The sequence below is a fragment of the Bombina bombina genome, chromosome 5 (genome assembly GCF_027579735.1).
Source record: "Bombina bombina isolate aBomBom1 chromosome 5, aBomBom1.pri, whole genome shotgun sequence".
Lineage (NCBI taxonomy): Eukaryota > Metazoa > Chordata > Amphibia > Anura > Bombinatoridae > Bombina > Bombina bombina.
The window spans coordinates 587,506,638-587,533,412 of NC_069503.1; the positions used below are offsets into that span (position 1 = coordinate 587,506,638).

General features: G+C 38.2%; 1 protein-coding gene across 1 annotated transcript in view; it reads left to right on the top strand.

Annotated features, from left to right (window-relative positions):
• The window catches only part of STK17A (serine/threonine kinase 17a), an 80,456-nt gene that overhangs the window by 28,947 nt on the left and 24,734 nt on the right, over nt 1-26,775 (top strand). Inside the window, exon 4 of the mRNA XM_053714547.1 lies at nt 21,412-21,556. Within this exon, the coding sequence (XP_053570522.1) occupies nt 21,412-21,556 (145 nt within the window). The remainder of the gene's footprint in view (nt 1-21,411; nt 21,557-26,775) is intronic.

Consider the following 26,775-nt stretch of genomic DNA (forward strand, 5'->3'; position numbering starts at 1 on the left):
TTTTGCCCTTGTTTGAGGAGAAACTGTATAAATAGGAGCACATTTGGCCTGGGAATGGACAGTTGTAGGTATTTTGATATTCTAATTGCAGAACAAATGTTCCACTTGAAGTGATGGTAAACTTTCCCCATTAGGAAAACTGACCCGGAATGTCAGTAGAATATTATAGATGGAGTTTAATTTATCAGTTGTAATGATGATGCGCTGTAACTTTCTTTTTAATAAAGATATGGAATTCAAATATCTTGCACTCCAATGCCCACTTCAAAAGTTATATTTTCTGTAAGCTAATTTTTTAATTGTTCTCCAATCGGCGCTCTAGCTACAGAAAAAGTGCCTAAAGGGGAGAGCGCTGATTGGAGAACAATTAAAAAATTAGCTCACAGAAAATTACTTTTAAAATGGGCATCTATCTATCTAGCATTTGGCCAAATGGTGATAGACCCAGGACCATGTCATGGTCTGCTCCCTGGGTCCCTAACCTACAGCCACACGCAACCAAACATCATTGTGGCCTAAAGTGTATATTTCAAATGATGGTACATCGTTTGTACAGTGCAAGTTCCTGTAGCTGTTGCTTTCTTTAATACGTCTGATAAGACCAGATTCATTGATGTTGTCGATAAAAAAACACCTATATGTAACTGTAGCTTCAATTTCTTACTCTATATTGGGAAATCATCTAGGTCATGCAAATCAACAACCTGGGAATATACAACACACCTCCATTTATTTCACAGGGATATATTCTTGAATGTACATTTTGTTGATCAGTGTTTAAAATACAAACTTTTCTTTGGAAATGTAATAATATGAAGCAATGGTATCTGGGGTAAAGAGCCAACAACAACTGAACAACTAAAAAAAAAGACATAAATAGATCTGATAATGTGTTTATTTTATCATTCTGCCTTGTAATGTTATATCACTGACATCACTTTGGTTCCTCTAAATGTTCTTATTCCGTATTTCCTTTTCCTGTATCTGTGCTTGCGTAACTTGTTTGTCGTTCTCTGGCTGTCATAAGAATTTGTAGCAACAAGTAAATACCAGATCATTTACTTTATGTTGCATCAATTAATGATGCAGCCTTTGTTATGGTACTATTAAAGTCTTGACAAATCTGTGCAATAAATGTATTTGTTTTCTCCCTCAAATTGCTTTGGCCTCCATATTTTGTGGTGTGTAGCCGGGATTTTAAAGGGACATTGTACGCTAGATTTTTCTTTGCATAAATGTTTTGTAGATGATCCATTTATATAGTCCACCTGGGAGTGTTTTTGTAACAATGTATAGTTTTGCTTATTTTTTTTTTAATAACATTGTGCTGATTTTCAGACTCCTAACCAAGCCTCACAGTGCCAGATGAATACACATGTTTACAGACTCCTGCTGGCTCCTATTTGTTATGTCTTTTCATATGCAGGGAAGGGGGAGGGGTTGAGTTTCTGCTCTTCTGGTTTTTCCAGCCCCTTTCACGGGGTGCCCCAGTCAACCTCATTAACAATGCTAAACTGGGAGCTTCTAAGTAAGGTTTTTAAAATGTTTTATACTGGATTTTTAGATCAGTATCTGTGCATATTCTTCTTTATAGTAGTGTCTATTTACATGCAGTTAAATGAAAATTGGTGTATACTGTCCTTTTAATTAAAGAAATGGTCAAAATTAAACGTTCATGATTCAGATAGAGCATGCAATTTTAAGCAACTTTCAAAATTTACTCCAATTATCAATTTTTTTCGTTCTCTTGGTATCTTTATTAAAATGTTAGTTTAGGAGCCGGCCTATTTTTGGTTCAGCACCTGGGTAGCGCTTGCTGATTGGTGGCTACATTTAGATATCAATAAGGAAGTGCTACCTTACATTCTTGCTTTTTAAAATAAAAATAACAAGAGAACGAAGAAAAAATTATAATAGGAGTAAATTAGAAGGTTGCCTAAAATTGCCTGCTCTAAATCATGAAGGTTTATTTTTTGAAAGGACACAAGTGTTTTTTTTTTTTTTATTGCACCATTTCTTGCATGTAACTATGCTTAACCCCTGCAAAGTGATTAAACACATGGATAAAGTTGTCGAGCAACAGTGCACGACTGGGGGCTAGGTGGACACAACTGGTGAGCCAGTGACAAGAAACAAATGTGTGTGTAGCTGTCAACCAGCTAGCTCACAGTAGCGTAGCATATGTACATATCTTTTTCTACAAAGAATATCAAGGGAATACATTTAATTTGATAACTGAAGTAAATGCCAAAGTGTCTTACAAGTTATATTTGCACTATGAAAGATTAATTTTATGTCCCTAACTCCAGATCATTTGAAGAAACTCTTTAATATTAAAATTAATTTAGCTTGGTATAGTATGAAATGTATTAATTTGCCTTAATGAATTACTTAAAGGGACACTGAACCCAAATTTTTTCTTTCGTGATTCAGATAGATCATGAAATTTTAAGCAACTTTCTATTTTACTCCTATTATCAAATTTTCTTCATTCTCTTGGTATCTTTATTTGAAATGCAAGAATGTAAGTTTAGATGACGTCCCATTTTTGGTGAACAACCTAGATTGTTCTTGCTGATTGGTGGATAAATTCATCCACCAATAAAAAAGTGCTGTCCAGAGTACTAAACCAAAAAAAAAGCCTAGATGCCTTCTTTTTCAAATAAAGATAGCAAGTGAATGAAGAAAATTTGATAATAGGAGTAAATTAGAAAGTTGCTTAAAATTGCATGCTCTATCTGTTATCACGAAAGAAAACATTTGGGTTCAGTGTCTCTTTAAAGGGACAGTATACTGTAAAATTGTTTCCAATTACTTTTTTACCAGCTGCAGAGTATAAAATGTATGAGAATTTGCTTTAAGACTTATTTGTGTATATGAATTAGCTGATTTTGTGTTTTGAAGCCACAACCTAATAAAATGGGTTAAGTTTGTAGGTGTAATCGGATCTCATTACTTTATCACATTGTGTACATATACCTGCTTCTTTATCTTATATCTGTCCATAAACCAATCACCAATACTTGGAGAGAACAATGGAAAATTAACATTTTATTGCCTTATCTCTTCTATAACCCACTGGGAGTGTAATTTCTTCTACTGGCTGTGTTAATACAGCTTGGCCTCGAGGCCAAAAACTTTCGGGATGGGTGGGGATACCACAGGCTAAATAAACTAATTCAAATGCCAATCTAAGGTTAATGGAAATACTTGTAAACAATTTAACACACTCCAGCAAGTAAAGTGGATCATTGGGAACAAATTAAAGGGGAGACAATTTTTGAGTAAACTGTCCCTTTAATTACTATTTGTCTTTTTATATCTAGATATCACAATCACAAATAATAAAAGCATTGTTCATATTCTGTTGCTCTATCTAGGATTTTTACGTGATCTGATGTCATTTGCTTTCAGCATGTTAGTTGGTGGAGCTATTAGACATCCTTTAAGAATTCCAGAGATTGCAATCATTTGAAATCGTTTATTGTCCGAAAATAGCTTAATCACAGGGCCAGGATGTTGCACAAATAGATAATTATTAGGTTTTTGGACCGGAACCAGATGATTTCTGGCTGTTTGATGCTTCTAAAGTAACACATACCCAAGGCTGTGCCTGATGGGAACCGGCATGATGAGAGCAGTGTCTCAGAGGAATCTCAGCCATTTCCTGTTCTGGTCATCAATCCGGGCTGCAAATTGATATCACATAGATCACATCTTGAAATGCAATTTCTGTTTCAAATGTATATTTTGACATGGGAAGATATAAAATGGAGACCTTTTGGCTAATTTTTTAAATTATATGTGAATGTGCAATGTCATATCATGTCTATGTTCTTTATAACCAAAGATGCCCTTTTTTTTAATTTTTATTTTTTTTATTTTCTTTATTGTGAGTCAAAGGTGCAATATACAAATATGTGATGCACAGGTTACGAAAAGTTTTTAATATGCATACAAGTGATTGGGATTTGCGCAACAGTTTTTATATCTTACATTTTTTAATATAAATGGCATAAACACAAGAAAAAAACATGTCAGAACTTAGTAACCTAAAATTCAAAGGTTACAATTAAAGGGACATTATACACTCATTTTTTCTTTGCATAAATGTTTTGTAGAGGATCTATTTATATAGCCCATAAAGTTTGTTTTTTAAAAAAATGTATAATTTTGCTTATTTTTAAATAACATTGCTCTGATTTTCAGACTCCTAACCAAGCCCCAAAGTTTTATGTGAATACTGTCAGCTACCTTCTCCAGCTTGCTCCTGTTTGTGTAAAGGGTCTTTTCATATGCAAAAGAAGGGTGAGGGGGGAGTGTCTTATTTCTCACTTGCAGTGGGCTTTCCAACTGCCTTTTCAACAGAGCTAAACTGACAGCTTCTAAGTAAGTTTCCTAAACCATTTTATACTGGATTTTATATCAGTATCTGTGCATCTTATTCTTTATAGTAGTGTCCATTACATGCAGTTATATGAAAAAGAGTGTATACTGTCCCTATATTTGAGAACAAATGGGCCCATATATCTGGATGTCTAGTTGACTTAAAAAAAAAAAAAAAAGACAGAAGCTCTCTCCTCGCAACCCCCCCCCATGTATTTATAACTGTGTCACTTTAACACTGCCCTTCTAAAGAAGTGGTGTACGTAATGACTATTCCTGCTTTGACAATGATCATGAGTAGAATAATATAACATTATAAAATAAGATTGTAATTTCTTCTGTATACTGTTTCATTTTTTGAAAGCATACACCACAATATTCAAATGGTTAAAGCACCAATTAGAAGCTTAGAATGCTTTGAGGGACAGTGTACTGTAAAATTGGTTTCCTCAATGTTCCCAATGACTTGTTATACCTGGGTATAAAATGTATGAGAAATTGTTCCTTTTGTTTCTTTTTGTAAATAAATAGTTGGTTTTGCTATTTTAAACAGCAACCCATCAAAATATGCTAAGCTTGCAGAGAGATTAGACATCTTTATCCTGTCACTTGAATACTTCCCTTTCTTATCTCTATCTGTATACCATATTTTGAAAAAACTATTGAAAACATTTTTAGAACTTCTGCTTTCTAGCTTTTCATATAGGTAGGGATACCACAGGCAAAATCAGATATGACAAATGACAATATAAAGGCAAAGGAGTCAGACAATTTAATACACTCCATCAGGTAAAATGGATCTTTGGGAACAAATTAAAGGGGACAAAAATGTAGGGTAAATAGTCTTAAAGTAGTGTGCTGATCACAGAGTAAAAAAAATGGCGTACAGGAGTTTATGGCAAACTGCTCTGAAGTTATATAGTTCCTGAATAGTTTGTGGTGGAATCTTAGTCAGAAATAACATTTAGATTAGAAGCTGGGGTTCACTGGTTCTCAGAGTTTTCTTTAAAGGGACACTGAACCCAATTTATTGTCTTTCATGATTCAGATAGAGCATGGACATTTAAGCAACTTCCTAATTTACTTCTATTATCAATTTTTCTTTGTTCTCTTGCTATCTTTATTATAAAAGCGGGAATGTAAATCTTGGCAGCCAGCCCATTTTAGGTTCAGCGCCATGGATAGCGCTTGCTTATTGGAGGCTTACATTTACCCACCAATAAGCAAGCATAACCCAGGTTCTCAACCAAAAATGGGCTGGCTCCTATGCATCACATTCCTGCTTTATAAATAAAGATAGCAAGAGAATAAAGAAAAATTGATAATAGAAGTAAATTTAGAAAGTTGCTTATAATTGCATGCTCTATCTGAATCATGAAAGAAAAAAATTGGGTTTAGTGTCCCTTTAATGCAGAGGGTGACAGATGTGGTTTCCTGATATAAGACTAGATTTGTGGGGCTGTGAAGGGTGCCACAGATGACCATTAATCCTTTATGAGAAGAAAATGGGTTCCTTAGTTTAGACTTGATCAGCTCCAGTCCTGCATGCAATACTAACTGGCCAGTAGCCCTCAGGTATGGAAACGCTCTATGTCTGGCCTGTTAAAGGGACAGTCTAGGCCAAAATAAACTTTCATGATTCAGATAGAGCATGTCATTTTAAACAATTTTCCTATTTACTTTTATCACCAATTTTGCTTTGTTCTCTTGGTATTCTTAGTTGAAAACTTAACATAGGAGGTTCATATGCTAATTTCTTAGACCTTGAAGGCCACCTCTTTTCAGAATTTTAAGTTTTTCGCCACTAGAGGGTGTTAGTTCATGTATTTCATATAGATAACGCTGTGCTCATGCACGTGAAGTTATCTGGGAGCAGGCACTGATTGGCTAAACTGCAAGTCTGTCAAAAGAACTGAAAAAAAGGGGTAGTTTGCAGAGGCTTAGATACAAGATAATCACAGAGGTAAAATGTATATAAATATAACTGTTCGTTATACAAAACTGGGGAATGGGTAATAAAGGGATTATCTATCTTTTAAATCAATAAAAATTCTGGTGTAGACTGTCCCTTTAAGTTGAGAAACTGCTCTAGTTCAGTGGGGGAATCTGTCTTTATGGAATCAATGACGTTCACTGAAATAAACCTTACCTTATGGAGTAAAAACTTTATTTGCCTCCTAGAGGAGCCTATTGTTAAATACATATTCTCAATGTACAGAGCATGCACCCGTAGAGTTTGTCTCATATGCAATTTACTAAATATTAGGCTTATTTTATTGTGTATGTAATTATTATTATTATTCTTTTATTTATGAAGCGCCAACATATTCCGCAGCGCTGTACATGGGTACAATTCTTTAAAGGGACAGTTTACTCAAAATATTTCTCCCCTTTAATTTGTTCCCAATGATCTACTTTACCTGTTGGAGTGTATTAAATTGTTTACAAGTAGCTCCTTTACCCTTATATTGGCATTTGAAATAGCTGATTTAGCATGTGGTATCCCCACCTATTATGAAAGTTTGTGGTCTCAGGTCCAAGCTATAGATAAGCTTTGTAAACACAGCCAGCAGAAGAAATTACATTCCCAGTGGGATATAGCAGACATAAGGTAATACAATGTTGATTTTCCATTGTTCTCTCCAAGTACTGGTGATTGTTTTAAGGACAGATATAAGATAAAGAAGCAGGTATATGTACACAATGTGATACAGTAATGAGATCTGATTATACCTACAAGCTCAACCCATTTTATTAGGTTGTGGCTTCAAAACACAAAATCAGCTAATTCATATACACAAATAAACCTTAAAAAGCTAATTTTCACATTTTTTTACTCTGCAGTTGGTATAAAAGCAATTGTAAACACATTAAGGGAAAAAAGTATTTTACAGTATACTGTCCCTTTAAATAAAACAATGGTATAGACCTTGGGTACAATTAATTTAAATAAAACAATAATATAAAAATTGTAAGAGACAAGACAACATTTTACAAACATACAAGAGGAATCGAGGACCCTATTCCTGTGGGAACTTACAATCTAGAAGGGTAGGAGGTTGAGAAACAGGAGGTGAGGACTGCAAGATTGAGACTTATGCACTCCTCTTAAAAAAAATAAAGATGCAGTTGAAGGAAGGGATCTCCATTGTCACGTAAGGGATCTGGGAGGGGGAGGGATTTAGGTTATTGAGGGGGGCCAGCTACACTACAGAAAACTAATGTTTTAAATAAAAAACTAAAAAAAACCTATTTTTGGGGGCAAATTGGGTACTGGCAGACAGCTGCCAGTACCCAAGATGGCGGCAAATAGGTAGGGGGGGAGGGTTAGAGAGATGTATGTGGGGGATCAGGGAGGTTGTAAGGTAAGGGGGATCCATCACTGCAGACTGTATGAAGAAAAAAAAAAATGCTTTTTATTTCAGTACTGGCAGACTTTCTGCCAGTACTTAAGATGGCGGGGACAATTGTGGGGTGGGGGAGGGAAGAGAGCTGTGTGAGGGGGGATCAGGGGGTGGGATGTGTCAGATGGGAGGCTGATCTCTACACTAAAGCTAAAAATTAACCCTACAAGCTACCTAATTAACCCCTTAACTGCTGGGCATATTACAAGTGTGGTGCGCAGCAGCATTTAATGGCCTTATTATTACCAAAAAGCAACGCCAAAGCCATATATGTCTGCTATTTCTGAACAAAGGGAATCCTAGAGAAGCATTTGAAACCATTTGTGCCATAATTGCATAAGCTGTTTGTAAATAATTTCAGTAAGAAACCTAAAATTGTGAAAAATGTAACAGTTTTTTTTTTATTTGATCGTATTTGGCGGGGAAATGGTGGCATGAAATATACTAAAATGGGCCTAGATCAATAATTTGGGTTGTCTACTACACTACAATAAAGCTAAAATTAAACCTAAAAGCTCCCTTCATGCTCCCTAATTAACCCCTTCACTGCTGGGCATAATACACGCGTGGTGTGCAGTGGCATTTAGCAGCCTTCTAATTACAAAAAAGCAACGCCAAAGCCATATAAGTCTGCTATTTCTGAACAAAGGGGATCCCAGAGAAGTATTTAACACCATTTATACCATAATTGCACAAGATGTTTGTAAATAAATTCAGCGAGAAACCTAAAGTTTGTGGAAAAATTTGTGAAAAAGTCAACAATTTTTTTTATTTGATTGCATTTGGCGGTGAAATGGTGGCATGAAATATACCAAAATGGGCCTAGATCAATACTTTGGGATGTCTACTAAAAAAAAATATATACATGTCAAGGGATATTCAGGTATTCCTGACAGATATCAGGGTTCCAAAGTAACTAGCACTAATTTTGAAAAAAGGTGGTTTGGAAATAGCAAAGTGCTACTTGTATTTATTGCCCTATAACTTGCAAAAAAAGTAAAGATCATGTAAACATTGGGTATTTCTAAACTCAGGACAAAATTTAGAAACTATTTAGAATGGGTGTTTTTTGGTGGTTGTAGATATGTAACAGATTTTAGGGGTCAAAGTTAGAAAAAGTGTGTTTTTTTTCAATTTTTTCCTCATATTTTATAATTTTTTTTATAGTAAATTATAAGATATGATGAAAATAATGGTATCTTTAGAAAGTCCATTTAATGGCGAGAAAAACGGTATATAGTATGTGTGGGTACAGTAAATGAGTAAGAGGAAAATTACAGCTAAACACAAACACCGCAAAAATGTAAAAATAGCCATTGTCATTAAGGGTAAGAAAATTGAAAAATGGTCCGGTCATTAAGGGGTTAAAGTGTCATTCCGTTCCTTAATTATTCACTTTTTTTGCTGAATTATCTGTTTTATCTTACTTTCTTACGGTCTATTGTGTTTTTTTGTTTGTTTGTTTTTTGTTAATATGTAGCCCTTGATGTATATATTTTTATAATTAATACACCACTTTAATTCGAAACAAGCTTTTTGTATGTTTTAATTACTTGCTTTCAGCTTATTGCGTTCTGTCCAAATAGCATAGGAAAAACCCGATTACATATTTAGAAATTGAATGGGGGTAATCAAATCTTCACATGGCCTGTGTTTGTTATTGCAGCTAGCAAAAGCATGTGTCACTAAACGGCTCATAGTCCTATTTGCTGTGGCTTACAATTAGCAGTTACCCTCCATTTGCCTAGAGAAGAGGGCTTGCTTTGTAGAGTAAATTAGTACTTTGGCATCCTGCCAAAACCTCGCCCACTAAACAAAAACAATTTACGAAATACATTTTTCTTCCATCTTTGTCCCTTGTTCTTCACACGCCATTTGAATGGCATTGCTGATACTGTGCACGTCCTGATTACGTGGATCTGTAGCGTAGTCCGGAATGTAGGAACAGTGACATGAATACAATTAGATCCTTCACATATAAATATTTGTTTTACAGATGAGATGAGAATTCAATACAATTACAAACTTATCACAACAATTTTATTGATGGTTCTCTATAGAGAATATGAAATAAAATGCACAGATTAGTAAAAGTAACACTGTGATGGTTTCTGATAGGCTGACGTAATAGCTCAAGTAGTTGCTGTAAGAAAAATCTAAAGCTGGGAGCTTGAACTGGACCCCCCCCCCATAAAAACAACTTTTTGGCATAGTCTGGTATCCCCAAATGTTTCAATAGATTGGTCCAGATACCAAAAGTTAAATATGAGAAAATTATGTATGCCTGCTAATCTTAGAACCCCCCCCCCCTTGGTTCTGACTAAGAGTGTATTTCAAAATGTAGTACAGCTTGCCCGCCCCCACCAATAGATGCTATTGGAGTTGTGCTCATTTTTCCATCATGATTTGGATAGAACATACAATTTTAAACAACTTTCCAATTTACTTCTATGATCAAATTTGCGTCTTTCTCTCTGCTGAAGGAACATCATTGCGCTACTGGCAGCTAGCTGAACACATCTAGTTAGCCAATCGCAAGAGACAAATGTGTGCAGGCACCAATCGGCAGATAACTCTCACTAGTGTAGGATATGTTTGTATTCTTTTTCAACAAGGGATACCAAGAGAACGAAGCACATTTGAAAATAGAAGTGAATTTAAAAGTATCTTAAAATTACATTCTGTTCATCATACAGGGTGCATAAAACTGAAATTTGAACTTCAGATTGGCTGGAAGCATTTTGCTATATGCACACATTTATAAATATGCGCCTGGAAAGAGCTGTCTGATACCTTACAGCGACACACTGCACTCATCGGACAGCCGAGCATCCATGATGCGTTTTGTATGCACAATAAGAGTTGGTAACTCTTTTTGGAAACACAGGGATATTGCAAAACTGTGTTTAGTTAAATATGAAATGCACTGTTATGCCTTTTAAAATTTGACTTCATATACCATTAACTTTCAACTGCTTTTAAGTAACTTTTTTTCCATGCAACAAATTGTCAGCTCTGCTTCACTGACTTTCAAATGTCTATGGATGACAAACTCTCAGCTCGGAGGCCAAGCTCCTGCTTTATAGCAAATAAATCCTATTGATCTATACCCCAGATCAGGTGCCATATTCTTCCTGCAACTGTCAAAGGCCACAGTATTGGCCAATATAGTTAACTAATTTTAATATACCAGAGATACATGTAATAATATGGTTGTCCAATCACTTTTACTTTTTATATAGTTTTGTCAGTATAACTGTTTCTGAGAGCTTATGACAATGACTACAATATTTAAAGTGAAAGTAAATCCTAGCGTTTTACAAACGCTGGGATTTACTATTGAAATAAAGAAAGGGCACTTTCATTCATGAAGTATAAGATACTTTATGTAGAAAGCTCCTTTATTTGATTCAATCAATCACCGCTCTTAGCCAAAAAATTTTTTAGCCGTGCTCTGCTGTAGGAGCTAAGAGGTGACGTTTTCACCTCTTGGCCAATAGCAGTGCGGTAAATCCGACTTCCATGGGCGCCAAGCCAGATTTACCGCACAGCAATTGGCTAAGAGGTGTATTTAAGGCTGCAGCGCTTTATGTTTTTAACTGGGTTTTTTTCCGGATGTCGGGCTATGCCATCTGCCTGATTACTGACTGATCCATTTGATAAAGGTGCCCGAAACGTCATGGGACCTTTTTTCTACTGAATTTCTACAATAAAAGCGTTTTCATTTAACTCCAGTGAGTGCTGTCTTTTTGCTGGAATATATATGTGTGTGTGTGTATATCTATACCTCAGTTCATATTTCAGTTTTAGACAACTTTCCAATTTACTTCTATTATCAGAATATTTTTGCTCTATTGTTATCCTTTGTTGAAAAGCATACCTAGGTAGGCTGAAGAGCAGCAGTGCACTACTGGAAGCTAGCTGTTGATAGGTGGTTGCACATTATTACATCTTGTCATTAGTTCACCTGATGTGTTCAGCTAGTTCCCAGTGTGCGTTGCTGCTCCTTCATCAAAGAATACCAAGAGAATGAAGCAAATTTGATAATAAAAGTACATTGTAAATTTTGTGTAAAAGTTTGTTCTCTTTTGGAACCATAAAAGAAAAATGTTGGGTTTCATGTCCCTTTTTAAAGCCCAAACGCCTTAATAGGGCAAGGTTGTTCATTCTTTTTCTTTCTTCTTAATTGATCTCAGCTGGGTATCATTAGACTTTTTTATATTTCTGCATTCATTGACCTTTTTAACCACCCCCCCCCAACACACACATGGCTGTCTCTAAAATCAAGATCCATTCATGTCAGTTCTGAGTATTAGAACGTTCATTAGTGCTTTGCTGACAGTTCCATGTGACAGGCTTTTGGCATTTAGTTGTCTCTTTGCCTCAAGGGAACTCTTAGGCTGCTCTGTGGTCAAAACCTTTGCTGTCAACAAAGGCTGCAGCTTATTGTGTACAGCAAAATAAGAAAAAAGAAGGCGCTCCAATGGCTTTAATCTGGACAGCAAAAGAAGGTGCTCCAATGGCGTGTGGCAATATGCTGTCCCCTTTTATTTTAAGACTAATTCTAATTTTAGTTTCTATTTCTAGCAATTTCAGATACATAATGACCATCTGGCTAAACAGAGCTGTAAATTGGTAATGACAGTGCTTATGCCCATTTGTGCATCTTCATGTATTCCCAGTTGCTATTCTAAAGCCAGTTTAAAGCAAATTGCAGACACAATTTAAAATCATTCACATTCATGTACATTTTTCTTTTCTCCAACATAGGTGTGTCCGGTCCACGGCGTCATCCTTACTTGTGGGATATTCTCTTCCCCAACAGGAAATGGCAAAGAGCCCAGCAAAGCTGGTCACATGATCCCTCCTAGGCTCCGCCTACCCCAGTCATTCTCTTTGCCGTTGTACAGGCAACATCTCCACGGAGATGGCTTAGAGTTTTTTAGTGTTTAACTGTAGTTTTTATTATTCAATCAAGAGTTTGTTATTTTAAAATAGTGCTGGTATGTACTATTTACTCAGAAACAGAAAAGAGATGAAGATTTCTGTTTGTATGAGGAAAATGATTTTAGCACCGTAACTAAAATCCATGGCTGTTCCACACAGGACTGTTGAGAGCAATTAACTTCAGTTGGGGGAACAGTGTGCAGTCTCTTACTGCTTGAGGTATGACACATTCTAACAAGACGATGTAATGCTGGAAGCTGTCTTTTTCCCTATGGGATCCGGTAAGCCATGTTTATTAAGATAGTAAATAAGGGCTTCACAAGGGCTTATTAAGACTGTAGACTTTTTCTGGGCTAAATCGATTCATTATTAACACATATTTAGCCTTGAGGAATCATTTATTCTGGGTATTTTGATATGATTATATCGGCAGGCACTGTTTTAGACACTTTATTCTTTAGGGGCTTTCCCTAATCATAGTCAGAGCCTCATTTTCGCGCCGGTATGGCGCACTTGTTTTTGAGGACAGCATGGCATGCAGCTGCATGTGTGTGGAGCTCTGATACATAGAAAAGTCTTTCTGAAGGCATCATTTGGTATCGTATTCCCCTTTGGGCTTGGTTGGGTCTCAGCAAAGCAGATTCCAGGGACTGTAAAGGGGTTAAATATAAAAACGGCTCCGGTTCCGTTATTTTAAGGGTTAAAGCTTCCAAATTTGGTGTGGAATACTTTTAAGGCTTTAAGACACTGTGGTGAAATTTTGGTGAATTTTGAACAATTCCTTCATACTTTTTCGCAATTGCAATAATAAAGTGTGTTTAGTTTAAAATTTAAAGTGACAGTAACGGTTTTATTTTAAAACGTTTTTTTGTGCTTTGTTATCAAGTTTATGCCTGTTTAACATGTCTGAACTACCAGATAGATTGTGTTCTGACTGTGGGGAAACCAAGGTTCCTTCTCATTTAACTATATGTATTTTATGTCATAAAAAAATTTAGTAAAAATGATGCCCAAGATGATTCCTCAAGTGAGGGGAGTAAGCATGGTACTGCATCATCCCCTCCTTCGTCTACACCAGTCTTGCCCATACAGGAGGCCCCTAGTACATCTAGTGTGCCAATACTCCTTACTATGCAACATTTAACGGCTGTAATGGATAATTCTATCAAAAACATTTTAGCCAATATGCCCACTTATCAGCGAAAGCGCGACTGCTCTGTTTTAGAAAATTCTGTAGAGCATGAGAACGCTGATGATATGGTTTCTGAAGGGCCCCTACACCAGTCTGAGGGGGCCAGGGAGGTTTTGTCTGAGGGAGAAATTTCAGATTCAGGAAACATTTCTCAACAAGCTGAACCTGATGTGATTACTTTTAAATTTAAGTTGGAACATCTCCGCGCTCTGCTTAAGGAGGTGTTATCCAATTTGGATGATTGTGATTATCTGGTCATTCCAGAACCACTATGTAAAATGGAAAAGTTCTTAGAGGCCCCGGGGCCCCCCGAAGCTTTTCCTATATCCAAGCGGGTGGCGTACATTGTTAGTAAAGAATGGGACAGGCCCGGTATACCTTTAGTACCTCCCCCCATATTTATAAAATTGTTTTCCTATAGTCGACCCCAGAAAGGACTGATGGCAGACAGTCCCCAAGGTCGAGGGGGCGGTTTCTACTCTACACAAGCGCGCCACTATACCCATAGAAGATAGTTGTGCTTTCCAAGATCCTATGGATAAAAAATTAGAAGGTCTGCTAAAGATGTTTGTTCAGCAAGGTTCCCTTCTACAACCAATTGCATGCATTGTCCCTGTCACTGCAGCCGCGTGTTTCTAGTTTGATGAGCTAGGAAAGGCGATTATTAGTAATTCTTCTTCTTATGAGGAGATTATGGACAGAATTCGTGCTCTTAAATTGGCTAATTCTTTCACCCTAGACGCCACCTTGCAATTGGCTAGGTTAGCGGCGAAAAAATTCTGGGTTTGCTATTGTGGCGCAGTGCGCTTTGGTTAAAATCTTGGGCAGCGGATGCGTCTTCCAAGAACAAATTGCTTGACATTCCTTTCAAGGGGAAAACACTCTTTGGCCCTGACTTGAAAGAGATTATCTCTGATATCACTGGGGGCAAGGGCCACGCCCTTCCTCAGGATAGGTCTTTTCAAGACCAAAAATAAACCTAAGTTTCGTCCCTTTCGCAGAAACGGATCAGCCCCAAGGGCTACGTCCTCTAAGCAGGAAGGTAATACTTCTCAAGCCAATCCAGCCTGGAGACCTATGCAAGGCTGGAGCAAAGGAAAGCAGGCCAGGAAACCTGCCACTGCTACCAAGACAGCATGAAATGCGGGCCCCCGATCCGGGACCGGATCTGGTGGGGGGCAGACTCTCTCTCTTCGCTCAGGCTTGGGAAAGAGATGTTCTGGATCCTTGGGCGCTAGAAATAGTCTCCCAAGGTTATTCTCTGGAGTTCAAGGGGCTTCCTCCAAGGGGGAGGTTCCACAGGTCTCAGTTGTCTTCAGACCACATAAGAAGACAGGCATTCTTACATTGGGTAGAAGACCTGCTAAAAATGGGAGTGATTCATCCTGTTCCATTAGGAGAACAAGGGATGGGGTTCTACTCCAATCTGTTCATAGTTCCCAAAAAAGAGGGGACGTTCAGACCAATCTTAGATCTCAAGATCTTGAACAAGTTTCTCAAGGTTCCATCGTTCAAGATGGAAACCATTCGAACACTTCTTCCTTCCATCCAGGAAGGTCAATTCATGACCAAGGTGGATTTCAAGGATGCGTATCTACATATTCCTATCCACAAGGAACATCATCGGTTCCTAAGGTTTGCATTCCTGGACAAGCATTTCCAGTTCGTGGCATTTTCTTTCGGATTAGCCACTGCTCCTAGGATTTTCTCATAGGTACTAGGGTCCCTTCTGGCGGTGCTAAGACCAAGGGGCATTGCTGTAGTACCTTACTTGGACGACATTCTGATTCGAGCGTCGTCCCTTCCTCAAGTAAAGGCTCACACGGACATTGTCCTGGCCTTTCTCAGATCTCACGGATGGAAAGTGAACGTGGAAAAGAGTTCTCTATCTCCGTCAACGAGGGTTCCCTTCTTGGGAACTATAATAGACTCCTTAGAAATGAGGATTTTTCTGACAGAAGCCAGAAAAACAAAACTTCTAGACTCTTGTCGGATACTTCATTCCGTTCCTCTTCCTTCCATAGCGCAGTGCATGGAAGTGATAGGTTTGATGGTAGCGGCAATGGACATAGTTCCTTTTGTGCGCATTCATCTAAGACCATTACAACTGTTCATGCTCAGTCAGTGGAATGGGGACTATTCAGACTTGTCTCCGAAGATACAAGCAAATCAGAGAACCAGAGACTCATTCCGTTGGTGGCTGTCCCTGGACAACCTGTCACAAGGGATGACCTTCCGCAGACCAGAGTGGGTCATTGTCACGACCGACGCCAGTCTGATGGGCTGGGGCGCGGTCTGGGGATCCCTGAAAGCTCAGGGTCTTTGGTCTCGGGTAGAATCTCTTCTACCGATAAATATTCTGGAACTGAGAGCGATATTCAATGCTCTCAAAGCTTGGCCTCAGCTAGCGAGGGCCAAGTTCATACATCAACCATCAGGGGGGAACAAGGAGTTCCCTAGCGATGGAAGAAGTGACCAAAATCATTCTATGGGCGGAGTCTCACTCCTGCCACCTGTCTGCTATCCACATCCCAGGAGTGGAAAATTGGGAAGCGGATTTTCTGAGTCGTCAGACATTGCATCCGGGGGAGTGGGAACTCCATCCGGAAATCTTTGCCCAAGTCACTCAACCGTGGGGCATTCCAGACATGGATCTGATGGCCTCTCGTCAGAACTTCAGAGTTCCTTACTACGGGTACAGATCCAGGGATCCCAAGGCGGCTCTAGTGGATGCACTAGTAGCACCTTGGACCTTCAAACTAGCTTATGTGTTCCCGCCGTTTCCTCTCATCCCCAGGCTGGTAGCCAGGATCAATCAGGAGAGGGCGTCGGTGATTTTGATAGCTCCTGCGTGGCCACGCAGGACTTGGTATGCAGATCTGGTGAATATGTCATCGGCTCCACCATGGAAGCTACCTTTGAGACGAGACCTTCTTGTTTTAGGTCCGTTCGACCCACTCCAGCTGACTGCTTGGAGATTGAACGCTTGATCTTATCAAAGCGAGGGTTCTCAGATTCTGTTATTAATACTCTTGTTCAGGCCTGAAAGCCTGTAACCAGAAAAATTACCACATAATTTGGTATATCTGTTGGTGTGAATCTGCAGGATTCCCTTGGGACAAGGTTAAGATTCCTAAGAGTCTATCCTTCCTTCGAGAAGGATTGGAAAAAGGATTATCTGCAAGTTCCTTGATGGGACAGATTTCTGCCTTGTCTGTGTTACTTCACAAAAAGCTGGCAGCTGTGCCAGATGTTCTAGCCTTTGTTCAGGCTCTGGTTAGAATCAAGCCTGTTTACAAAATTTTGACTCCTCCTTGGAGTCTCAACCTAGTTCTTTCAGTTCTTCAGGGGGTTCCGTTTGAACCCTTACATTCCGTTGATATTAAGTTATTATCTTGGAAAGTTTTGTTTTTGGTTGCAATTTCTTCTGCTAGAAGAGTTTCAGAATTATCTGCTCTGCAGTGTTCTTCTCCTTATCTGGTGTTCCATGCAGATAAGGTGGTTTTGCGTACTAAACCTGGTTTTCTTCCAAAAGTTGTTTCTAACAAAAACATTAACCAGGAGATAGTTGTGCCTTCTTTGTGTCCTAATCCAGTTCAAAGAAGGAACGTTTGTTGCACAACTTGGATGTAGTTCGTGCTCTCAAATTTTACTTAGCAGCTACTAAGGATTTCAGACAAACTTTGTCTTTGTTTGTTGTTTATTCTGGTAAACGGAGAGGTCAAAAAGCAACTTCTACCTCTCTCTCCTTCTGGATTAAAAGCATTATCCGATTGGCTTATGAGACTGCCGGACGGCAGCCTCCTGAAAGAATCACAGCTCACTCCACTAGGGCTGTGGCTTCCACATGGGCCTTCAAGAACGAGGCTTCTGTTGGTCAGATATGTAAGGCAGCGACTTGGTCTTCACTGCACACTTTTTCTAAATTTTACAAATTTGATACTTTTGCTTCTTCTGAGGCTATTTTTGGGAGAAAGGTTTTGCAAGCCGTGGTGCCTTCCATTTAGGTGACCTGATTTGCTCCCTCCCTTCATCCGTGTCCTAAAGCTTTGGTATTGGTTCCCACAAGTAAGGATGACGCCGTGGACCGGACACACCTATGTTGGAGAAAACAGAATTTATGTTTACCTGATAAATTACTTTCTCCAACGGTGTGTCCGGTCCACGGCCCCGCCCTGTTTTTTTTAATCAGGTCTGATAATTTATTTTCTTTAACTACAGTCACCACGGTAACATATGGTTTCTCCTATGCAAATATTCCTCCTTAACGTCGGTCGAATGACTGGGGTAGGCGGAGCCTAGGAGGGATCATGTGACCAGCTTTGCTGGGCTCTTTGCCATTTCCTGTTGGGGAAGAGAATATCCCACAAGTAAGGATGACGCCGTGGACCGGACACACCGTTGGAGAAAGTAATTTATCAGGTAAACATAAATTCTGTTTTTTTATTAGACGTATTCCTGTAATAAGCTGTGAAGCATATCTAGATGTACATAGCAGTGCACCAGCATTTTCAATAGTGTGTCTGCTCAGAGGCCTGTATCATGTAAACTGAGTCACCACCGACACAAACAAGGTCCCTATTGGCGTTCTAAACATGCACTTTTTACATAAGTCTTCTGTAAAGTAGCCGACAATTTAGATAAAATACAACCATGCACTTTTAGACTGCAAACATATATTTCATAAATGCAAATACACATTTTTTTTTTTTTATTTATTAGTTAATTATACCTTGTAACATACATGTTCCACTTCTAGAAATTCAAATGACACCTTCAAATTATTTTCTCTCTTTTTCTTTCCAGTAACTCTATTTATTCTAATTGATATAAGAATGAAAATAGAATGTTCTCTGGGGTATAGAAACCAAGGCTTGGTGAATATGGGGTCCAGAGAGCGCCTCTGTTTGATGTCTGTGTGCATATTTATCAATGTCCTATATCTTGCTAAATAATTGTCTGAGGGTTGTTTATACCAAAGTATGGCATTTTTTAAATGTCTACTGGTTCTTAGGTGTAAGAAAAAAATAAACCTAGTATGGTCCCTCTTTTGAACACCACTGCTGTAAGCCATGAGTCATCAACCTCAACTCAAGTTATTGCAAATTTAACCTTACATGAAGAACATTGAATCATTTAATATTAAAGGGACAGTCTTCTTGAACATTTTTGTTGTTTAAAAAGATAGATAATCCCTTTATTACCCATTCCCCAGTTTTGCACAACCAACACTGTTATATTAATATACTTTTTACCTCTGTTATTACCTTGTATCTAAGCCTCTGCAAACTGCCCCTTATCTTAGAGCAAGCACGCTGTTATCTATGTGACACACATGAACTAGCGCTGTCTATGAAAAACTAATAAAAAATAAATAAGCTAAGAGGCTGGTAGTAGTGGCTTAGAGTTTATAAAGGTATATTAATATAACAATGTTGATTGTGCAAAGCTGGGAAATGTTGTGATCTATCTTTTTAAATAATAAAAACAAATTGAGTAGACTGTCCCTTTAAATCATTTTAGCTTAAAGGGACACTAAACCCAAAAAAATTATTTAATGATTCAGATAGAGAATACAATTTTTAAATAGCATTCCAATTGACTTCTATTATCTAATTTGCTTCATTCTTAAGATATCCTTTTGTTGAAGAAATAACAATGCACATGTATGAGCCAATCACACAAGGCATCTATGTGCATCTACCAATCAGCAGCTACTGAGCCTATCTAGATATGCTCAAGAGAATGAAGCAAATTAGATAATAGACGTAAATTAGAAAGTTGTTTAAAATTGCATGCTCTTCCTAAATCATGAAAGAAAAAATTTGGGTTTCATGTCCCTTTTTAATATTGGCTTAAATTGTATCCAGATGGTCAGTAAAATCAGACGGGTGGTGTGCCCATTAAAGGGGTGGGGGGGGGGGTTGTATTGTTTACAAGTAATGAAAAATACAGAAATGTTTTAATGGAAACTTATAGTAAATTGGACGGGGATAAAAAAAAAAAGTTAAAGGATTACTTTCTGTTATAATTTTTAAGCTAAACAACTAACATATTAAAGTTAATAAACATTAATTAAAACCTACTGACCTATATTTTCTCCAAAACGAAGTTTCATAACGTTATAAAAGTTATATCTTTTATTCGCCGATGATGTCACGTTATCCTGCACACTATTTTCAGCACTGCATGTTCAAAATACTTAAACCAATAACTTTGTGTTTAAAGCGCCATTTTGAAACCTAGGTATTGTAAACGGATTGGTACAGAGCAAAGGATACCCACGGAGTGGGTTTGGAAAACAATTAAATTTGCAGACAAGATTTCTGATATACGGTAGAGATATGTTAATGAAATGCTATTGATAAAAAGCGTATTTGGGGTAGTTAGTAACAGGCATAGAAAATATTTACTTACAGTGGCCCTTTAAATGTTAGTATTTTCTGTGTTTTTGAAGTTCAGCATTTGAATTCACCATACAATCTGCTAGATTAGCTTTTGTTCTGTGTATTCAGTATAAAGACTGTGATGTTAGCTATAGGATGATTGAACTGTAGTGTAGCTCGGTGCAGCCATTCATTTTCACCAACTCCAGTGGTGCAGATCTGGTAACAAGATAATTGGCTTGGAGTTCTTGTAGAGGCGGCCAAAAGATGATGTAACCTGTTACACAAGCTGTTCACTTTGTTTGACTTTGCTGTGGGCCTCCTTCATTGTATCAGTCCGGTGGCTCTGATCCTTGTTTACAGAACCCGGCCTGGAGAGTTTATTTGCTCCCGGGACTCATTCATGCCTGAGCCCTACTGCACATTTAAAGGGATAGTAAACACATTGAGATGTTTTATATAAAATGTCTACTTATGCATAGTCAAAAACATTTTTTTTTTTGCTATTTTCTTTTCTTTTTGCCTTGCTAAGCAGTATGGCGAAGTGTAATATACTGTATATATAAACAGGCGATTGGCGCACATCCACTTGCAAATAAATAACACATTTTTTAATTGCTGCAAAAATGACCTATGCCCCAATGCTTTAAATGGAGCCAGACAGTGCAGAAAAAAAGTACTTGTATATGCATAATACGTCGTTGTATTTGTGGTCCATTTAAACATTTCTTCTTTATTTCTCTAGGCTCACACAGGACCACTTACCTTACAGAAAAAGAATGACAATTTAAAATGCTGCAAAAATCGCCTATGCTTTTTGTAGTATTAAACGCAGTCAACTGACTATTTTAAGCAAAATATGAAAATAGGTTGTGGTGCCAGAATAGCTACTTATTTAGTTTTTAAAGCATTTTCATGAAGCAACAGTCTTATACAAGTCCGATCTCTTTAGCTGAGTTGTGAGACCAGCAATTAACCTGTTTTGCGCCAGAGTGACAACTTATACAGAGATTGTGCATTAAAAATCCCTAATGATTTCTAAAGCCAGCTGCTTTTAAGATAAGTGCTTATTTTTCTTCTTCTTTATTTTTCATAGTGCTGCTGGGGGCGAAATTTTTAACCAGTGTGTAGCTGAAAGCGAAGAGGCCTTCAAAGAAAAGGATGTCCAGAGGCTGATGAGGCAGATCTTAAAAGGAGTCTCCTTTTTACACAGGCACAATGTGGTCCATCTTGACCTAAAGGTAAGACTTGAGAAGTGCAATTCATTAGTGCATATGTGATGTTCTGCTTGCATCAATAGCCTTTCATATGTTAGATGATTGATGTGTACAGAAGTTTGGGGGATGGGAGAGGTTTATCCCATGTGAACTGTTGAACACATTGTAGCTTTGTGTTGGGTCATGTGTTAAGCATATTTCCTAAATTACTTCAAAAAAATTGTAGTGTGCTATGAACAGGCTATAGATTCAGTATCTCTAGGGCTTTTAGCAGCTTTTAATTATATAACTGGAACCCCGAAACTGTGATGGCCAGGCAGTACCATTCAAAGGATTTCATATACTGCCCCTGAGTCTCGCTCTCAGCACAACTACTAAGCTCAAAATCTCCCATAAAATGTTTAAACTTAGAGAAGATACAGTATATATTTGTTAATTATTTTGCTAGCTTTTGCTATTATTTACACTATTATTGGAGAACCCCAACCATCTTTGTGTTCTGTGCCCTAGCGTTCTTCAGATGAGATTCAGTGGCACATACGATGCCCCCATATAGTCCTAAATAAACATGCAACACCGCCAATACAACTGTGCTCCCCCCTCCCTTTCCACAGGTGCTGGGGCATATACTGATTACTTAATTCTGCAACATGCTAGCCAGTGATTGCTTAGATCAGTGCAGATGAGATATATATATATATATACTTTTTTTGTTGTTGAGATCTTAAACCTTGAGTGCTAATAACGGCTCAGAGCTGTCATTAGCACTCAACTACCTTTTTTGCAATCTGGAGGCCCCCACCCGCTCCTACCCCGGCGATCGGGCCTGCATAGTGACAGGCATCGCCATGGCTTCCCGTTACGTGCAGTGACGTCACGCACAATGACGTGATGACGTCACCGCGCAACTTTATTTAAAATTGTCAATACAAAGTATAGGGAAAGGGGGCATGCTGCTTAGAAAACTGTATCTCAGGAATCTAAGCAGCTACAGACCCCCAAGACCCACCATTGGAAAGGCAATCGCCTAACTTTTCCAATGGTATGCGTCTTGGGGATCTGGGAGAAAAAATAAAGTAAAACAAAAATGTTTTGTGAAAATAGTAAAAAAACTGAAAAATATTAAATTCAGCTTAGCACTCAAAGGGTTAAAATAGTGAATCCTTGAGACTTTCTTTTTACGATGGCTTTTCAGATGGAATATCCCCTAAGATCCGACAACTATTGCTGACCTTTTAGTGCTTTCAGAAACCTCTTCACATAAAAACTTCTTCTATTACTCTCAAACACGCAGGTCTTACTGTTTTCCAATTTGAGCAATTACCACATTAAAAAAAAAGATATTTTTAGATAATAATTACCCTATTTGTACTGTTTAATTATATAATTTAAACAATTGACCATTCAGCTTGTTGAAGAATACATGATGTTTAAACTTGTTGAAGTACAAAATTGACACACAAAAAAAACCCAACTTTATTAGCAGACAAATTTCCAAAACAGACACAGCGTGCTTAAAGAGGGATAAGTGAGAAAAAAATGCTTCTATAATTGCTCCAACAACGGCATAGAATCCCTCATTCTAGCAGTGCAAGGAACTGCTGATCAGACAAATCCCTTTCTAATTGTTTAACCTGCAGCTGTGAAGCGTCAGCACTAAATGCATTAGCCATTTTTCGCTTGGCAAATTACTACTCTAGGAATATGGAACAGTTCCTAGTTCTGGGCAATCCAAATACCTGAAGTCCTTGGGGACGTGGAGTGTAACTAAATAGCTGCGTGTGTACTTTTGGCCTCCTGTCGATATCCCCAGGGGGGTGCTGCTGCCATATAGTAGTTTTTATACTTTTGTGATTGAAAAGCTTTGGATTAAAAACACCAGCCAATAAGTAATGCAAACGCAGGTGGTTTTGATCCTCAGATTTTACTTGTAAATAAATGTTTGTAGAGCCAAATGCTTATCTGTACTTATCACTGGCTTTTCATTCGAGTCAAGGACTTGCAGATAACAAAAACACTTCCTCTGAATGTTTTATACACAAATCATAATCTGTGGAAATGCACAGCTGGAATCCTGCATTAAAGAGACACAAAACAAGAGAACAAAAGCAAGTTTTGTTGTTGTTTTTTTTTTACGTACGATGTATGATGATCACACTTTTTTTTTAAATTTTTTTTTAATGTATTTAAAAAAGAGCCAATTGTTCTCAGTTATGCACTCTAATTTCTTACAGCGAGTGCACATGCACAGAGAGCCTGTGTGATGTCACTGACCCTCTGCACATACAGATTTTTTTAAAAAATATATGAAAAAATAAAAAAAATTCTTTCTTTTTGACTGGCCTGCAGTATTCTTCGATTAACGTACCTTTAAGAGACTAGATTTTTCATGTAGCCAGGGGAAAATATATCACCACATTCCAAAATATCTAGATTAAAAAAAAAAAAAAAAAGGTTGCAAAAACTTAAATTTTGGTCTCTGCATATACATTTAACTAGTATGGTGATTAAGCAATCCCTGTGTAGAATGTAGTATGGGGAATTGCAATTTATCTTTTTTATGAGCCTTTTAGTAAAGCATTTTCTCTCATATAGGTGGCGAGAGTCCACAAGCTTGTTGCTGATGGGATATACATTCCTACCAGGAGTTTCCCAAACCTCAAATGCCTACAAATACGCCTCCCACCTCACTTATTCCTCAGTTTAAATATGTTGCCTCCTTAGGAGGTGGTGAAGCATTTATGTGCTTGATTCGTCAGTGAAAGGCGCTTCTAAGCATATTAAAGCCCAGTTCCTCTCTAAGTGCTTGTCTGAGGGATGTAAAGGGAGTACTGCTTGATGATACCATGTTTTCACCTATGGGAAATCTATTCATAAGGCTCTCTGTAAATTCGGTCGCAGAGATTCTTTTGCTGCTTCCCTTTACAGATCGACATTATACTCCTCTACTATTTCCTTTGCTGATACGTTTCTGTACTGGTTTGGCTGTCTGCTATATGTGGGTGGCAAATGTAATCCGTTTTTTTCTTTAAAGTGAAGGTTAAGTTATTCACATACTAATAGCTCTTTATTTTCCTTTTCTAACGTACAAGGTAGTCGCTAGGTTTATTTCTCCAACATAGGTGTGTCCGGTCCACGGCGTCATCCTTACTTGTGGGATATTCTCTTCCCCAACAGGAAATGGCAAAGAGCCCAGCAAAGCTGGTCACATGATCCCTCCTAGGCTCCGCCTACCCCAGTCATTCTCTTTGCCGTTGTACAGGCAACATCTCCACGGAGATGGCTTAGAGTTTTTTAGTGTTTAACTGTAGTTTTTATTATTCAATCAAGAGTTTGTTATTTTAAAATAGTGCTGGTATGTACTATTTACTCAGAAACAGAAAAGAGATGAAGATTTCTGTTTGTATGAGGAAAATGATTTTAGCAACCGTTACTAAAATCCATGGCTGTTCCACACAGGACTGTTGAGAGCAATTAACTTCAGTTGGGGGAACAGTGAGCAGTCTCTTGCTGCTTGAGGTGTGACACATTCTAACAAGACGATGTAATGCTGGAAGCTGTCATTTTCCCTATGGGATCCGGTAAGCCATGTTTATTAAGATAGTAAATAAGGGCTTCACAAGGGCTTATTAAGACTGTAGACTTTTTCTGGGCTAAATCGATTCATTATTAACACATATTTAGCCTTGAGGAATCATTTAATCTGGGTATTTTGATAAGATTATATCGGCAGGCACTGTTTTAGACACCTTATTCTTTAGGGGCTTTCCCAAATCATAGGCAGAGCCTCATTTTCGCGCCGGTGTTGCGCACTTGTTTTTGAGAGGCATGACATGCAGTCGCATGTGTGAGGAGCTCTGATACTTAGAAAAGACTTTCTGAAGGCGTCATTTGGTATCGTATTCCCCTTTGGGCTTGGTTGGGTCTCAGCAAAGCAGAAACCAGGGACTGTAAAGGGGTTAAAGTTAAAAACGGCTCCGGTTCCGTTATTTTAAGGGTTAAAGCTTCCAAATTTGGTGTGCAATACTTTTAAGGCTTTAAGACACTGTGGTGAAATTTTGGTGAATTTTGAACAATTCCTTCATATTTTTTCGCAATTGCAGTAATAAAGTGTGTTCAGTTTAAAATTTAAAGTGACAGTAACGGTTTTATTTTAAAACGTTTTTTGTACTTTGTTATCAAGTTTATGCCTGTTTAACATGTCTGAACTACCAGATAGACTGTGTTCTGAATGTGGGGAAGCCAGAGTTCCTTCTCATTTAAATAAATGTGATTTATGTGACAATGACAATGATGCCCAAGATGATTCCTCAAGTGAGGGGAGTAAGCATGGTACTGCATCATTCCCTCCTTCGTCTACACGAGTCTTGCCCACTCAGGAGGCCCCTAGTACATCTAGCGCGCCAATACTCCTTACTATGCAACAATTAACGGCTGTAATGGATAATTCTGTCAAAAACATTTTAGCCAAAATGAACACTTATCAGCGTAAGCGCGACTGCTCTGTTTTAGATACTGAAGAGCATGACGACGCTGATAATAATGGTTCTGAAGGGCCCCTAAACCAGTCTGATGGGGCCAGGGAGGTTTTGTCTGAGGGAGAAATTACTGATTCAGGGAACATTTCTCAACAAGCTGAACCTGATGTGATTACGTTTAAATTTAAGTTGGAACATCTCCGCATTCTGCTTAAGGAGGTATTATCCACTCTGGATGATTGTGACAAGTTGGTCATCCCAGAGAAACTATGTAAAATGGACAAGTTCCTAGAGGTCCCGGGGCTCCCAGAAGCTTTTCCTATACCCAAGCGGGTGGCGGACATTGTAAATAAAGAATGGGAAAGGCCCGGTATTCCTTTCGTCCCTCCCCCCATATTTAAAAAATTGTTTCCTATGGTCGACCCCAGAAAGGACTTATGGCAGACAGTCCCCAAGGTCGAGGGAGCGGTTTCCACCTTAAACAAACGCACCACTATACCCATAGAAGATAGTTGTGCTTTCAAAGATCCTATGGATAAAAAATTAGAAGGTTTACTTAAAAAGATGTTTGTTCAGCAGGGTTACCTTCTACAACCAATTTCATGCATTGTCCCTGTCGCTACAGCCGCGTGTTTCTGGTTCGATGAGCTGGTAAAGGCGGTCGATAGTGATTCTCCTCCTTATGAGGAGATTATGGACAGAATCAATGCTCTCAAATTGGCTAATTCTTTCACCTTAGACGCCACTTTGCAATTGGCTAGGTTA